The following is a 16,794-nucleotide window of genomic DNA, read 5'->3' as shown; positions in this document are numbered from 1 at the left end:
ACCGGGCAATTCCCGGGGTAACACTGCGCATGCGCACGTCTCATGGGGAGGCGCAGCTTGTAGGACCTGACACCGGTAGTGACCCTGCCATATGGCCAGAAATGTACAAAAATCAAGATGAGGATGTTTAGACTCGGTTAGGAAACAACATGTATTAGAGTTTTGTTAAGGTCAGGCTCTCAAACTTGTTGACAATAATTTTGTATCGAATGTCCTGCTGATTTTTGTATAAATTGTTGATCATGCAATTAAAAACCTTTTTAATTTCATACTTTAATAAATACGGCCGGGCGACTAGCGCCCGCCTTCCAAAAAGTAAAGACGTCTCGTGTCCACGTTCCTGGGTGTTGGGTGCCGGTTTGGGGGGGAGGCGGCAGCTAGTCGCTGACCATGTGAAAAGGGGGGGCCCTCGGCCCCCCCGCACGCATGGCGGCGCGGCGACCGTCGCCCCCCCTTTCCCCATTGTTGTCTCTCGGTGGTGGGGGCGGGCCCTGGGGGGCGCGACCCACCACCGATTGGCCGGCGGCCTCCCTGACCCGGATACAAGGTAGAAGGTCCGGGTCAGGGGGGGCGGGCTACAGGAGGGGCGGGCCGGGGGGCGTGCCCCCCCCACCTGGCCCCTCGGGAATAAAGAGGCGGGGAGCGCCCAGGAGACCCCCTTGTCCCTGGACGCTCCCTCACAGAACGGTGTGCCCCGCACTCGGGGCTTCTTTGTTTTCCCACCCACCATCCCTTGGAACAAAAGTCTTGTGGCATTCATTATGTCTGGTTTAATGGTAAGTTTTTGAAGGTACTGTCCACATGTCTTACATGGTAGAAGAAAAGGATCTGTTGGTATATTTTGTTGATGCTTTTGTTTAGGAATTTTTTCCCCTTTGTAGCAAACTGTGTGTGAAGTGATTTTTCTTCGATGCCAAGTGTCTTTAGGCCTTTTTAGGGCTCGGACTCCTCCCCAGTGAAACTGGGAGGAGTTTCGAGAACTAATGTTAAAGGAGAAAAAAAGAAGTATCTCCTAGGGCCTTGGTGAGAGGAATTCCACACATTCCTTAGCGTTTTCTGTCATCTGGTCAGTGATTCGTCTTCCTTGTGTTTTCGTTTTAATAGGCTTGAAGTGATAGGGTAAATGTAGTTTTGTTCCGCCATTTTGGGCATATTTCGTTCGTGCTCGCGCAAAGAAGTACATAAATTATAATTAGGAGCTGTCAGGGTGCCTCCGTTAGTGAATCCAGATGGCCGGGCGCGTTCACAATTCTGCAGCGCTCAGCGCGCAGCTTCCTTGTTTTTTTTTGGGAGCGGGCTTTTTTTTGCTTTCAGTGCAGCACCAGCACATGGATCTGTCATGCGGTTTCTTAGCTCACGCTGCTGTCGGTCCCCAGGATGCCGTATGGGGAGGATTGCAGCAACGGGTTTCTTGGTTTCTACCTTGCTATGTCTGCGGTGCACTGTCCATGCTCTTCTCTCGCAGCTGCATTAGACACTTTAGGTCACGGACTTAGCGTCTCGTTTTGAGAAGCATCTTCAACGCTGTACCGCTTATTCCTGCCCACCCCCCCGGCTTAGCTGGCTGCTGCAGCCGCCGACGCCTAGCCGAGGTAAATATGCCGATGTTTCTGTAGCATCTACCCCTTAGAGAACCCAGGAAGGCCGGAACTCGGGCTCTGCACTGCAGAGCCTCTCCCTCCGGTGACCGGCTTGTTTTCATTCCACTTGATTCAAATACGCCTGGGAAGTGCCGGCTGGGTTTAGTGTGCGCATGCGTACTGACTTCCAAAGGACAGCTTCAATCCATGGATCGCCTATTGTAAGGCAGGTTGGTGGATATTCAGGTGGCAACATCGCTCTTCCTGGTGCGTTTCCTGGATTTCGATAGGTTTTATATTACGCAGTTCTTTCTAAAAGAACCAGCAAGTCTTCTATGACGAAAGGCTCCATAATAACCGGCAATGTGAGTTCCGTTCATAGGTTTACATTGGACGTATTTGATAACACATGACGAATCATAACAAGTTCAGGATTTCCCGATTACCGTCTCTTAGTTGGCGCTTGCGCAGGGTCCCATCTTTTCAGGGGCCCTGATAGATCCGACCCTGTTCTGCAATCTTGCCCTGACGACCTTGTAATCCTTAAACAGATAGTTTTCCGTTGATGCACTTTTAATGTGGGCGATGTGTGAGAGTCTATTACAGACAAATGTTTTTCATCCAACATACATAAAAAGTCTTTTGGATCCCCAAAACACCTCACATATGAGAAGTCAGAGGGTGTCACAGAGAATATTTTCAGTAATATGTGTGAGCTCCTGCTGTCTTAAAATATTGAAAACGTACCTCACTATCCATGAATATTAAATAAAAACGCCGTTAGAATTTGGACAATTGTGCCTTTGCACTGTCTGTGATAAGGCCATGAAAGAGCTGGAATTGGGTCCTATATTATTAGTTGTTCCGAATACCCCCGAATAATACTTTGAGCCCCCAACACCCATAACATGTTCCTGTTCCCATGTAGGCCCCCACTGTGAACAGTGCAGCTCTCTTTACGTCTGTCTGAAAACAAGTTCATACAGTTTACACCGGATTATCCAGAAGCAGAGTTATAATTTGTTCTGATTTAAGATTAAGGGGCCGATTAGGATGGCGGACGGACTTGCGTCCGTCCGCCATCCCAGAGGTGGAGGGACCGTCCGCAGGGGCAGCGGCGGTCCCTCCGTGCAAATTAGGATGTGACCGCCACCCTGGCGGTCACATCCTGGATATTTTACATTGCGGCGGGTGCTGCTTCAAGCAGCACCCGCCGCAATGTTAAAAGTGCATGTTTTACATTTACATGCACAAAGCGGCAGGCACCGCGCGGTGCCTGCCGCTTTGTGCATGTAAATACTGGGGGGTACCATAGGTACCCCCCATGTGCACCCCCCACCCGCCTACACCCTGGGGGCCCGCAACAGGCCCCCAAAATCAAAAGTACACATGCTTTTCCACGGCGGAAAAACCGCCGCGGAAAAGCATGTTTACTAATGCATCCTAATTTGGCTGGCGGTGTCTGATAGACACTGCCAGCCAAATGAGAGCTTTTCCGCCGCGGTTGTAATCCGACCGTGGCGGAAAAGCAGCGGACAGAAACCAAGACCCACCAGCCATCGTAATGCGGCGGTGGGTCTTTGGTGACTCCGCAGAGGATTTTCCGCCTCCTCCGGGCCGGCGGTGGCTTCCGCCGGCCCGGAGGAGGCGGAAAATCCTCCATCCTAATCGGCCCCTTAATCTGTTCCCTCAAAACTGCCTTTTGAATAGACATCTGGTGACATGGCTCTGCAGAGCCCTGGCTACAATGGTGCATAGCCCACTAGTAGTCCTGCGGGGCAGATGGGAGAGATTGCTGTAGTGAGTGCAGAGTGAGTGCAAGTGCAGAGTGAGTGCAGAGTGTGAGTGAGTGCAGAGTGTGAGTGAGTGCAGAGAGTGAGTGCAGTGTGAGTGAGTGCAGAATGAGTGAGTGCGTGCAGAGTGAGTGATTGCAGAGTCAGTGCAGAGCGAGTAGAAGTGCAGAGTGAGTGCAGAGTGTGAGTGAGTGCAGAGTGTGAGTGAGTGCAGAGTGTGAGTGAGTGCAGAGTGTGAGTGAGTGCAGAGTGAGTGCAGAGTGAGTGCAGAGCGAGTGTGAGTGCAGAGCGAGTGTGAGTGCAGATGCAGAGTGAGTGTAGAGTGAGTGCAGGTGCAGAGTGAGTGCAGAGTGACTGCGAGGGTATTGAGTGTGACTGCAGAGTGACAGTGACTGCAGAGTGACAGTGACTGCAGTGTGGGAGTGTGCAGGGTGAACAGTGTGAGTGTGCAGGGTGAACAGTGTGTGAGTGTGCAGGTTGAACAGTGTGAGTGTGCAGGGTGGTGAGTGTGCAGGGTGAGCAGTGTGTGAGTGTGTAGGGGCAGTGTGTAAGTGTGCAGGATACGAACACTCAAACTAAGTCCACCACACACACATATATAAGACCACACACATAAGACCACACACACACACCACACTCTCACCACCACACACTCACCACCACTCACCACCACACACACAACCACACACCACCAGCCGTCAGTGCACGCTTTCACCAGGCACAAACACCAACAGCCATCAGTGCACGCTTTCACCGGGCACAAACACCACCAGGCGTCAGTGCAGGCTTCCACCAGGCACACAACACCAAACGTCAGTGCACGCTTTCACCAAACACACACACACACACCACCAGCCATCAGTGCACACTTTCACCAGGCACACAAACACCAGCCGTCAGTGCACGCTTTTACCAGGTGCACTCACCACCAGCCGTCAGTGCACGCTTTTACTAGGCGCACTCACCACCAGCCATCAGTGCACGCTTTCACCAGGCACACACACCACCAGCCATCTGTACACACGTTTACCAGGCACACACACCACCAGCCGTCAGTGCACGCTTCCACCAGGCACACACACCTCCAGCCAGCAGTGCACGCTTCCACCAAGCACACACACCACCATCCATCAGTGAACAATTTCTACAGGCACACACACCAACAGCCATGAGTGCACACATCAATTGTTAACGCATCCACAATAAACTATTGTAGCAATCGCAGTATGGTGCACTTCACTTTTAAACAAATTCATCTAAAGCGCAGCATGCCACCATTGATACAATTCCAATCCAACCCACATATTTCTACTACACACCACATGCATACACTCCATAACACATGGATAAAAGACATTGCCATTTACAATGCCATTACCTCTAACTCAAATAAATCCGAGACCTATTGCATTTCTAATGCTTGTTTCCCTTTGTAGCTGTACAGTGATACTGTTATTTATTAGCCAGTGTAGCTGTCCTTTAGAGTTTTTTCCCATAGGTCGTCGTATTTATTAGGTATGGGGCATGCGGTAAGGTCATTATCGGTGAGCACATATTTGAGGTCTGAGGGGGCGGGCATCATCCTATGGAGGTTCCCGCCCAGGGGGAGGGGCCTGCGGGCCACTCCTAGAACTCCAGGGGCAAGGTAATGGATGCTGCAAAGCAAAGGAGCGCGGGTAGGAGTAGTTCACGCTTTCCTTAGGCTGGTAGCCACCCCGCGCGCGTGGACTCATGACGTCACCGGATGGCGCAGAGTAAGGGCCCTCCTTTAGTGGGTAAATGGAGTTCAGGGCGTAGACCGGGCAATTCCCGGGGTAACACTGCGCATGCGCACGTCTCATGGGGAGGCGCAGCTTGTAGGACCTGACACCGGTAGTGACCCTGCCATATGGCCAGAAATGTACAAAAATCAAGATGAGGATGTTTAGACTCGGTTAGGAAACAACATGTATTAGAGTTTTGTTAAGGTCAGGCTCTCAAACTTGTTGACAATAATTTTGTATCGAATGTCCTGCTGATTTTTGTATAAATTGTTGATCATGCAATTAAAAACCTTTTTAATTTCATACTTTAATAAATACGGCCGGGCGACTAGCGCCCGCCTTCCAAAAAGTAAAGACGTCTCGTGTCCACGTTCCTGGGTGTTGGGTGCCGGTTTGGGGGGGAGGCGGCAGCTAGTCGCTGACCATGTGATAACTACATTTATCTAAATGTAGATATATGCTAACATTCAAGCTCATTCTCTCTCTCTCTCTCTCTCTGTCTCTCTCTCTCTCTTTCTCTATCTCTCTCTCTATCTCTATCTCTCTCTCTCTCTCTCTCTCTCTCTCTGTCTCTCTCTGTATCTCTCTGTGGCTCTCTCCTTAGCTGTTTGAACTACTGATTTCTGGCTCTCTCACATGCACTGCCTCTCTCACATGCACTCTTCTGTTTTACTACTTTCTATATTTCTCTGCATTAATCTCTCTCACTGCTCTTACTTCTTTGCGCGTCATATGTGTTTCTCAACCAATTTTCATTGCCTTTTCCGTCTCTTTGTATCCCATAAGCTCCCATCATTTTCTATTGATATCTTTTCACATCTTACTTCCCGTCATATTTCCTTTAATTGTCTCACTCAGCCCCTGTATTAATCTTAGGGTTGCTACCTTTTCCATAGAAAATTACTAGCCATCTGTTCACGTTTTACGAATCTTCAAAGGCCCGTACTTGATTCTTAAGTAGAATTATATATGAAATCTGTATTCCTTTTCAAAATGCCCTTTCTATGTTTGAAAGTGTTTTCTTCTAACATTTACTGTTTATAGTATGTACTGATAAGCTCCCAGCTTTTGGTGACTTTATTTATATTTGCAATCTCCCACTTCATTGCGGGAACACGGGTAATACATTTTGCATAGCTGCATAGTTGACCCCTGACTAGGGTTTTCAACTGGCCAGTAAATTACCAACCTGGCCAGTATTTTTACATTAATGTTAGGAAAAAATGGTAAAATCAGTGAATACGGATCTTTTTTTCTTTAAACAGCAACTTAAAACAGCAACCGGGGCTAGCTGGGCTCTGGGCTCTCAACTTCTTGTAAAGCTGAAAAGCAGAAAGGAAGAAGTCTCCTACTGTCCAAGTTAGTCCAGTGCTGCAGACAAGAACGGACTGGGAACTCAAAGCAGTCCTGGCAATTTTGGCAGACCAGCCCCCAGGAGGGGAGCTGTAGGGGGGCGTAGATCCAGCCCGTCTCTACTAGTTTTTAGAAGAGGGACAAAAACCTGGCTGTTTAATCAGTAGGCTCTCTGCTACAAAGTATGTGTCTGTTGTCCTCAGCGCCGAGACACCCACGGGTATTTGCGCGCTCTACAAATCTCATAAATAAATAAATAAGCACTGCTGCGTTTGTTCCTGGGGGTCGATAGTGCAGCAGTACTGCAAAACTGACCCCCATTAACAGAACCAACCCCTCCCTGCAAAACTGGCCCCATCCTTCCAGCCTCCTGGGGCAACTCCTAATGCCCACTACGGCCACTTCAGAACTGGTTGTAGACTTATCTGACAGGGGTCGCAAGCAGCCTTAAAAGGGTCATAAGCCAAAGCACAAAAGTTACAAATGCAAGCTTTAGCTAGCCCTAAATGATGTCCATGCACATTAGGAAACTTAAATCTTGCCAGCAGGAGCTGCAGGAGCAACTAGGGTTGCCACCATCCTTAAAGAAAAATACCAGTTCTTTGCTCATGTTTGAGGTTATAAAGGAGTACCAGCACATGAAAACAGATTTCTTGAAAATCATCTTTTGACATTGCATTTCTCTGTGTTTAGTTTTATAGTGATTTGGAATTACCGTAAACAGCAGCAAAATCATTTTGTAGTAGTTTCTTCTTTTATTTGGGGTTTTAGATTTTTATTGAACGTGAAGAAAATGACCAGCTTTAGCTTATTTTCTTACTGTTGTTTTATCACCCTTGCCATTAGAATTCATTAGATTTCTGGGAATGCTGATAAAATACTGACCATCTGGCAACTGAGCAATATAAAGGCACACTGGGGCAAATGTGAAAAAACTGAGTGTACGTGCAAGATTCTGGCAGCTTTTGAAGGACAGCTCCTGACCCAATAACAGCTGGCGAAGTAGCACAGGAAGGATTGGTCGGGCTGCTTCCACAAGTCCTCTTTTCCGTATTCTGAAGCAGTCCAACGCAGTGAAATACACCAAACCTCTGACCCTGCAGGCCAAGAAAAGTTATGATTGGTGAAGCCTAAGCCTGGGAGGCCTAGAAAAGAGTGTTGCTAGGCAACACCCCACTTCCATGGTGCAAAACTGTTGCAAGTGTACGCTACCAGGCAAGTGCAGCCTGAAGCGGATGCCTTTTCCCATAGAGAAAATGTAATTCTTTCTTGAAAACAGTGCTGCCTTTGAAACCTTGGAGCAGAGGTCACAAATTCTGCATTAGGGGTAGCATGTGGCGGGCACTAGTGAATGTCGGCATGCCGAATACCAAGGCTGCATAGTCTTGAATTGACTTCATGCTTTTTTAACACACTACCAGACACTTCCTGTCCTTTTATCTCATTCTTGCAGGTTCTTGCTTTCTCCTTTTGTGGTGGGTTTTCCATCATTCTCTTCCTCTGGCTCTAAACTTTATGTGTTTATTCTCTCTCTTGCTATCAATTAATGTCTGATGTGGAAAAATAAACGCCTGTGCCCAAAAATGAGTGCCTGTTGTGCCTACCGGCAACCACTAGCTCTAATTAGGCACTACGGTGTCACATCACATAAAGTGAGCACTAGGGGCCAAAATATATGTAGGGTACACCAGTAGCGGCCGTGGAGGGAGCACTGCGGGCGGTAGGGCAGAGCTGGGTGGGGTGTAGTTAACTACAGAATACGGCCTAACAGAGGTATGCAAAGAAAGAAATAAATAAAACAAATTTCTTTGCACGCGCTGTGTCGCATTTGGCAATGCAGCGCCCGCAATGAAATTCGTTTAATTTTTAGGGCTCGCCTGGCGTTGCAGCGCAAAGCGCTGTCACCAGCGAGCCTTATTGTCACTGTGTTGCCTCTCCAAGTGGTACAGACTGGTGTACGAGCAGACACCGGTCTGTGAACACGCTTCTAAGACGCGCGAAACGGGCGAAGACTGCAAGCGCCGCCACTGGCACGAGCCACAGGGAACACCAACATGCACGCTCACGGCGTCACGCTCCTGCCCTCCCGCGTCTATTCTGTTCTGCGCTCCAGGCCGACTTGTCTTGTTATGAGCTGTTTTGCGGCCATCACGTGCGCTTAATCCTCGTTGGACGATATGTGCCGGCCCCAGCAAGTTGAGTAAACCCGGGATGCGGAACCCTGCCAGCTGCCGATCTGAGCCCAGGCGGCATACCGTTACGCACTCCTGGTGTGATTCATTTATTTATTTCCGCTACAGGTCTCCGTTCACAAAGTCTAGGCCCGTTTTCAGCCCGCAGGGGTCCAGCCCCCGGATAGCACACCGTGGCAGAGCTCTGACCCGGCCACACCGTAGGATGCCACAGGCCATGATTCCATGCCGGGCAGAAGCAGGCGGTACCTCCCCCGTCAACCCGACCCGACGTATAGCCCAGGCCCCGGTCGGTTCGTGGGTCTATCGTGGTCCCCATACCCCCCCTCTTTAAAAAGCAAACCTCAGTTTTTCCGTGTTCAGCAGACTCAGGAGGTGTTCCTCGTGGAGATCATGCGGAAGGCAGCAGAGCTGGGGTTTGGAGGGATCTACGTGCGACCTGAGGTGGGGGGATCGGGACTGACGCGACTGGACACCTCCATCATCTTCAAGGCCCTGTCGACTGGCGGCACCAGCACCACAGCTTACATCAGCATTCACAAGTGAGTGTATGTGCATCACAGGCTTCATCCCTACCCATGCTGCATATATTTGCTCAGGACGTAAATCATCAGGCTTTTGGTTCACATTGTACAAGTACACCTAGTGTGAATTGTGCGGTTCCAGAAAGGACTTTGAGGTGGAATCATTTGTGCACTTCTTTTGAAAGGTTGGAGTTAACTTAATTGTAGGGAATAGAGAAATACTTATCATTCAAAGAGTGAATTCGTGTTTGTATTATAGCCAAATGAAAATGTATATCACTAAAGAACCAAATACTTTATTTCATAGAATCAAATGTGTGACTTTCTTCGCAGTGCCATTTCCCCATTGATGCTCCTTGACTCTTCTCACATTCTGTGCCGAGCTAGACTGCACTGTCTTTGCAATGCTGCATTGTGCTACCAAGTTGTCAGGGTGATTCATACTGCACCGTGCACTTGGTCTGCGTAGCACATCTTGTGCTACTCTGCGCAGTACCAAGGCGCTATTTGGTCAAAGGGTGGTGATTAGTCGGCTCCGTAATTAGTGCATCTGTGCTCACTGCACTTAATGTAAACCTGTGTCCCCTTAGTACCCCTCACAATACGAGTGTATGAGCTGTCATAGTATATTGGAAGAAGGCTTGCCCCTGCTCGCACACAGGCAGGAAAAACTCGAGAGACTGATTTTGCTATAAAGCCTACACTTAAAGCACACTACTATACACTACTAGAATCCTTTTACTCGTCCTGGCGGTACTCATCACATCGATGAGAAGTGAGTACACGCTAATAGCATTTGAACAGGTGACGTTCATTGTACACACAGATTCTTTACAAGGACGTTAACTGACTAATGGAGGTTTTTGGAAAACGTAATATATATGGTAATGCACATAGACCATGACACACATTGACATTCGCATGCAAGTACACTCTCGTCACTAGGTATCCTGAATTCACAAGTGTAAATGCAGTAGGATAGCATTCACCAGTGAAAAGTGCATTGTGTTCTTGCACTAAGTGCCTATTTCAACAGTCGCAAGTGCTTGTTTTAATATAAAGGCCTGAAAGCACTTGGGCTTGGTTGAGGGCAGATTGTCTCTTACGGAGCTCTCGCCACGAAGCTCCACCCCCACCGCCAAGCCTTCCTACTCACACAGTGATTTAAGATCTCTATGAAATATTAGCAAAGCATTGCTGCCCGTGCTTTCCTGGAACTCACTAGCATTCAGAAGGGAGGTGGCTTCCGAGTTTCGAAAAGAAGTTGCCGCTGCAGGAGGTCAATGACAGTCATTAGTCAGCCCACTCCCGAGCAGACTGACCGGACTCCGCCCAGACCATTGTTATTTCCAAACACCAGGGCTTTAAGTGGGATGAAAAAACGATGAGGTTTCTTATCTTAGCGTAGCCGATGTAATAAAGGGAAGGGCCTAAAGCACTTAAGCTAAAAATCTGTACTTAGCTTAGTGTGCTGCCCGTCTGGAATATTTTGCTGCTTCTGTTCATTCATCCAGCTATTTAAAAATAATAACATTACACCTACAATTAGCACTCACAATACCATCCCATACCTACGTTAAAAAATTATAAACAGGGCCTCGAAATTAAATTAGTACTTTCACCAAGTTTGTCTTTAACAAGTGTCAGTGCGCTCCCAGTTCACTAGAATGCGCATGAACAATAAATTGTATGTTTGTGTGCACGGTTTGAACGCCACAAGCCACAGAGATCAACCCTCAGCGCTTGCATACTTATTGTTTGAATAGTTTTGAGGCAGCTGCACATTCAGTTTGCCTGTGTTCAATCGTAACAGGTTTTTTTGGGTGCTAAACTAAATATGCCAATTGTGTAGACACCAATGTTACCATGGATAACAGAGAAGCCCATCCACTTTAGCGTTGCAGGAAGGTTGAGTAGTCGTATTAAAAACAAGTGCATTTTTTGTGGACTAGAATGGGTTAAATTATAGAGCTATGTAGACCCCTAATCTGCAGGGGTCCACCAAACTTCTTTTGAGGACATCTGAGGATCCAAAACTAACTTCTGTTGACCATTTTGGGACTGTAAATCCAAAGCGAGGATCACCGAACAAAAGCCTTCTGATTGACTGGCTGCAATTTCAGGAAAATGTTGCAGCTACTTTACAGGACACTAGATGTTAGCCACTGTGTCCTGAAAAATAAATAAGAGATTTCATAAGGGGGCAAGCACATGGCTTAGAATGCTACCATAGTTACTGCTGGTGCTGTTGGCAATTTGCAAGCATTCCTTCCATCACCTGTTGTGTGTTTTATGGAATGCGTTAAGTGGTCAACTTTATCCCCAGATGTGGGTTCATTCTTCGCTGTGCCACTGGTTTCAAGCTACACCCCACTTATGAGGACTAACTACAGTGAAACACCTCTGAAGGTGCTTGTGTTTCCTCCTGCACTGGGCCTTTTCTCTCAGTTAGTGGTGGACTATTCCCATGACGAGACAGGGTCCGTACAAATTTGCTTACGGTAGTCTAAAGTGACAAAGTGGTTGAAAACAAGTGTTTTTGAAAGCCACCCAGGGTGATTTTTAGTGGAATGCATGATTTCCAAGCATTAATCCCACATCTTTTGTCAGTTTCATCTGACACTTTAATTAAACAAGCATTGGCATAGCCAATAGGTCTCGCCTTTGGGACCTTGTAAGTAAAAAAAAAACTGACGTTTAAGACTTTACGTTTACATTTACTTCGTATTTAGGATGCAGTAAATGTAAACGTGAAGTCTTACATTTCAGGTTTCTTTTATTACAAGGTCCCAAAGGCGAGACCTATTGGCTATGCCAATGCTTTTTAAATTACTGCTGATGCTCAGACCTGGGCCACTTAAAGCCCTGCCCCACCCCCCCTCTGTGACCGTCTCTTCAATGGGCTAAGCTCCCTAACAGCCTCCAATTGCTGCTGAGAGGGATTGGGAAAAGTGAATGGAGTGGAAACTGTAGCAGGACTTTCTATTCCTGCAGCTGCTTTCGTGGCCTCTGAAAAGCGACGTAGCAAAACAGTGCCAGTTGCAGCTAAAAACAAGAATGAATTGACATCCATAGCTTCTGCTAGCCCCTGATGGTTTCAGAGCGGGCAAACCTATGACATTTCATAATAGCAGAAGGGTTCCTCAGGAGAAGAGAATCACAGTGCCACTGATTCAACTGTGTCATGTACATATTGCTCCTTTGCCTGCTTGGATTTATAATGACAAAATGTGTTTCAGCGAGATAAAAAATGGGACTCTTCATATATGTACACACAGCTTTAAGTGGGATGAAAAAACTGGGGGAGGGGTCTCTCAAAGGGGCATGGCTGATGTAATTGGGGGATGGCTGAAAGCACATACATTTATAATCTGTGCCTAGCATAATGTGCCGTCTGACTGGTAATTTGCTGCTTGTCATTGTATCCAGATATATAATACAACCAGGGCACAAGTCGGGGGTACACACTGTTCACCCACTCTTTTCACTGGGTGGACGCTGTCCCCCCTGCCAAGAAGTTGGGTCCCACAGAAATATGCCGATCTTGTCCTGGTGTAATTGTCAGACACCGGGACACGTTCAGCAGCACCTGCAGGTTGTCTGCTTTCGATACCCAGGAGCAATGTGAAGGCAGCCACAGAGCTTTTTTAGGTCTCGCCTAGGCAGCGCTTGCGCGGTCTCTGCGAGACATGCTGTATTCAGGATATGGGATTAAAAAACTCTGCCCATTTTCAAGGACTGCCCCTGTTACATGTGTTTTTACTCGGAGCTTTAGAGCACTATTTCTTTCTTTAACATGAAGCACTCGAGACCAGTGATTGTGGCTTACAGAGCTCTGTTGTAAACAGGGCTGTACATTTTGATCATATCTTTCAATTTGCTGTGCAAATCTTTCCATATTTAGCTGCAGCTGCCTCCTCCCTCCTGCTCTTGAAATGCAGGGCCTAGCATCATGGTCCCTGCCTTCCTATGGCTGCTGCCTCCTCCATCTCAGAGCTCAACAAGCATTTGCAATGCAATAGGTCTCACATTTGTGAGAGTTTAAGCAATTGGCATTGTAAATAATAATGGCTTTTATTTAGGTGTTTGAAAACCTGCAAGCGGCGACTACAAACGCACTTTGTAGTTTTAGCAATGCTTAAGGGAAGCAAGGCTGGCAGTACAAGAGGCGCAGTTACTGCCAACCTGGCTTCTCATAATCAACGAGTATAAGTACAAAGTGCTTGTTTACGCACCACTTGTAGGTTTTCAAAACACATAAATAAAAGGCATCGTCATTTACATTGCCAATAGCTAAAACCTTTGCAAATGCGAGACCTATTGCATTGCAAATGCTTGTTTTATTTGTTTACTTACCTCTGCTCGTCCGTATTCCATAGTTTACTACCCCCACCCTGCTTCTCCCCCACCCCGCCCCACCGCCCGCTGCACTCCCTCCATGAGCTGCTATTGGGGTACACTACCATGGTGTGCATCACAGTGCACTGTTAAATGAGTGCACTGGGAGCAGACTTGGTCAAGGCACCCTGTTAAGGATGATGTGCTGCCCCCCAGGAGCCGCAAACTCAGGATGCAGCATATTTATGAAAGGCAGACCAGGTGTTTGCAGCAGCCTATTTGTCGTTCACATAGCTGACGACACCTAGGTTAACTTTTGAAAGGTGGACAAAAATCCCCTCAGCAGGCAGGTGCAGATTCCCTGTGGTCCCATGCGAGGGTCACTGACAGCGCTGACTCTATGCCACCTCTTTGTGACTCACAGCCAGTGTGCATCCTGGTGATCACATTGCCTTTGCACCCACATTCATAATATGGCACTTGCATAGAGGCAAAGTATTTCTCTCATTAACATGGGGGCACACCCCTCCTGCTAGTGAGGGAAATTCCTCACTAGAATTGCACTCTATGCAAAGTGCCCTGGATGTCCAGAAGCAGACGCTCACGCCCATTGTTCCCCCACAGTACTATATGTAATACAACCCCAGCAGCACTAAGTTAAGGCCCAGTCTCTGCCACCGTATTGAAATGACTAGTGACTTAAGTCGTAGAAATGCGGGAGCAGTGCATTTTATCACATTAGGCAATGGTAAATGGTTCCTGGTCACAAGAACTTTAAAGGCATGTGCTACATTTTGCGGAAATGTAGCAGCATTTGTAGACATATCTAAGCAACAGATCAACACACAATAACATACACAAAGTTATATAATAACATAATTAAATATAACAGGGTACACTACAACAAAACAGTAGAAATAGAATGCAACACAACTGCAGCACAACATAACACAATCAAACGTCAATAATGTAGAACAAAAACACAGCAGCACAAAAAACAACAGAATGCGTCACCAACCCAACACATGTAAATGAAAGTTCTTGTCGCACATTACCACCTTAAGAATTTTGTTTTCGTAATACGGTGTTAAAAGTTATTTGTAATAAGCACTTTCTCACCAAGGACATGAGATATAGCTAGTCAAAAATGGTTTGTAATCTGGATCTGCAAATGCTAAATTAGGAAAGATTTCTGCCAGAGTTCTGGGCTGACAATTGTCTTAATTAGTTGAGAAGCTACAGCAGTACTATTTTACCACCTTAGACGGTGGCAAATGTTTGTTTGTAACTGTGAATTTAAAGGCATATGCTGTTTTTGGCTGCACATGTAGCATCATGAGTTTTCGCATAGTTAAATAAATTGCAAAGCTCAATAGGAAACAACACTACAACAAAAGAAAAAGAATAACACAGTAAAATATATCAGGGCACAGCACAACAGCTAAAATAGAACACAACAGCCAGAGTACAATAAAAAACTAGCACAATGCAATAGTTCGAACACAAAACAGAAAAGATAATACAAAACACATCGCAAACCGGACAAACTGCTACACAACAAATATGGACAAATATTCTCATCACTGATTAGCCCTTTTACAAACCTGTTTTCATAATAATTTGATAAAATGTATTTTCCCCCAAGTACACCCTTACTTATCACAATGAGCATGTCTTGTATTAGTGCTAATCAGAAATGTTTTGTGATCTGGCCCAGTGTGTGATGGCTGGGAACGCATAGAGAAGATGGAGGGGGACATGGCCCATTGCTTCGCTGATAAAGACTTCAGCACGAGTTCAAGGCTTACTTCCAATCCTTGTGCATAAAAGGGTTTTCAGAATGTTCAAAATTATGAGTTGTTTTTCCAAATCTTTTTATTGTTTTATGGAGATGTAAATAACACATAACAAATTACTAAACAAGGCCTGGAAGACTTTCATTTTTCGAATAGTATTTGAAATTCAACTACATCTTCACCCCGCACCTCCTTCGGGGCCGAGGAACAGATGAGAGACTAGAGATAGAGCAAATCGCTAGAAGACAGGATTGCATTATATGCAGATGAAATCCTCCTGTTTCTCGTCAACCCTGCGGCGTCTGGCCCGGAGTTCTTGAGGTCCACCAACTCTTCGAGGAAACAGGAGGAAATCACTTACTAAAATAATGATGATATGCCCCCACTTTCTCTACTTCATGCAGGATATCCTGCTCCAGATCCCCAACACTGCTTCTATCCTTCATCTGGAGGGGCCATCCTACGTGAATTGTGCAGGCTAAGTGTTGCCGCTCAGTGTTCGATGGAGGCCTGGGCGTGGTGGACATTCACCTGTATTACTGGGTTTTTCACCAATTTGTTGTCAATGAGTGGATGACAGGCAGATGGAAGAACCCGGTGTACGAACTTGAATTGTCCTGTCTCGGCCTTGACAGAGGGATGCATTACCTATATGGCCGGTGTTAGAACTGCGGGTCTCTAGTTGGCAGAGGTAGGTACCACTGTCCAAATAGGGACTCTTGCTTCTAGCCAGGGTAAGGAAGAAACACTTAGATAACCTCTGCTCACCCCCTTGTTAGCTTGGCACAAGCAGTCAGGCTTATCCAAAAGCAATGTGTAAAGAATTTGTACCAACACTCACAGTAACACAGTGAAAACACCACAAACTGACTCCACAACAGTTTAGAAAAATAAAGGTATTTAATCTAAACTACACAAGACCAAAACAACAAAAATCCAGCATACACAGTTCAAGAATACGGTTGGAAAAGAGTTCTTAGGGTTGCGATAAAATAATCAACAGTTGCGTGAAAAGTTCACAGTTGCGTCACATTTGGCCAACAGTACCTTTTAAAAGCGACAAAGTTCTAAAGCAGAAGCTGGTGCGGGACACTGACCAGAAGGACATGGCAGTTCACAGACTGCACACAGGCACTGCGGTGGCAGACCTGAGACACCATTTTAGGGCTACTCATGTGGGTGGCACAATCAGTGCTGCAGGCCCACTAGTAGCATTTGAATCACCAGCCCTGGCACACTCAGTGCACTTTACTCGGGACTTCTTGGTAATACAAATATGCCAATCATGGATAACCAATCACAATAACAATTTACACAGAGAGCATATGCACTTTAGCACTGATCAGCAGTGGTAAAGTGCTCAGAGTCCTATTGCCAACAGCCACGGGTCAGGAAAAACAAGGGAGGAAGAAGCAAAAAGTTTGGGGATAACCCTGCAAAAAGGGCCATTTCCAA

At 46.7% G+C, this 16,794-nt stretch overlaps 1 protein-coding gene across 1 annotated transcript in view; it reads right to left on the bottom strand.

Annotated features, from left to right (window-relative positions):
* The window catches only part of OTOG (otogelin), a 1,048,712-nt gene extending 1,042,742 nt beyond the window's left edge, over window positions 1-5,970 (bottom strand). Inside the window, exon 1 of the mRNA XM_078682941.1 lies at window positions 5,961-5,970. Coding sequence (XP_078539067.1) covers window positions 5,961-5,970 — 10 coding nt within the window. The remainder of the gene's footprint in view (window positions 1-5,960) is intronic.
* Window positions 5,971-16,794: the final 10,824 nt, after the last annotated feature.

This window comes from Lissotriton helveticus, chromosome 3_1, assembly GCF_964261635.1.
Source record: "Lissotriton helveticus chromosome 3_1, aLisHel1.1, whole genome shotgun sequence".
Classification (NCBI taxonomy): Eukaryota; Metazoa; Chordata; class Amphibia; order Caudata; family Salamandridae; genus Lissotriton; species Lissotriton helveticus.
The sequence above is the reverse complement of the archived record's forward strand: the minus strand, read 5'-3'. Positions and strand labels throughout refer to the sequence as shown.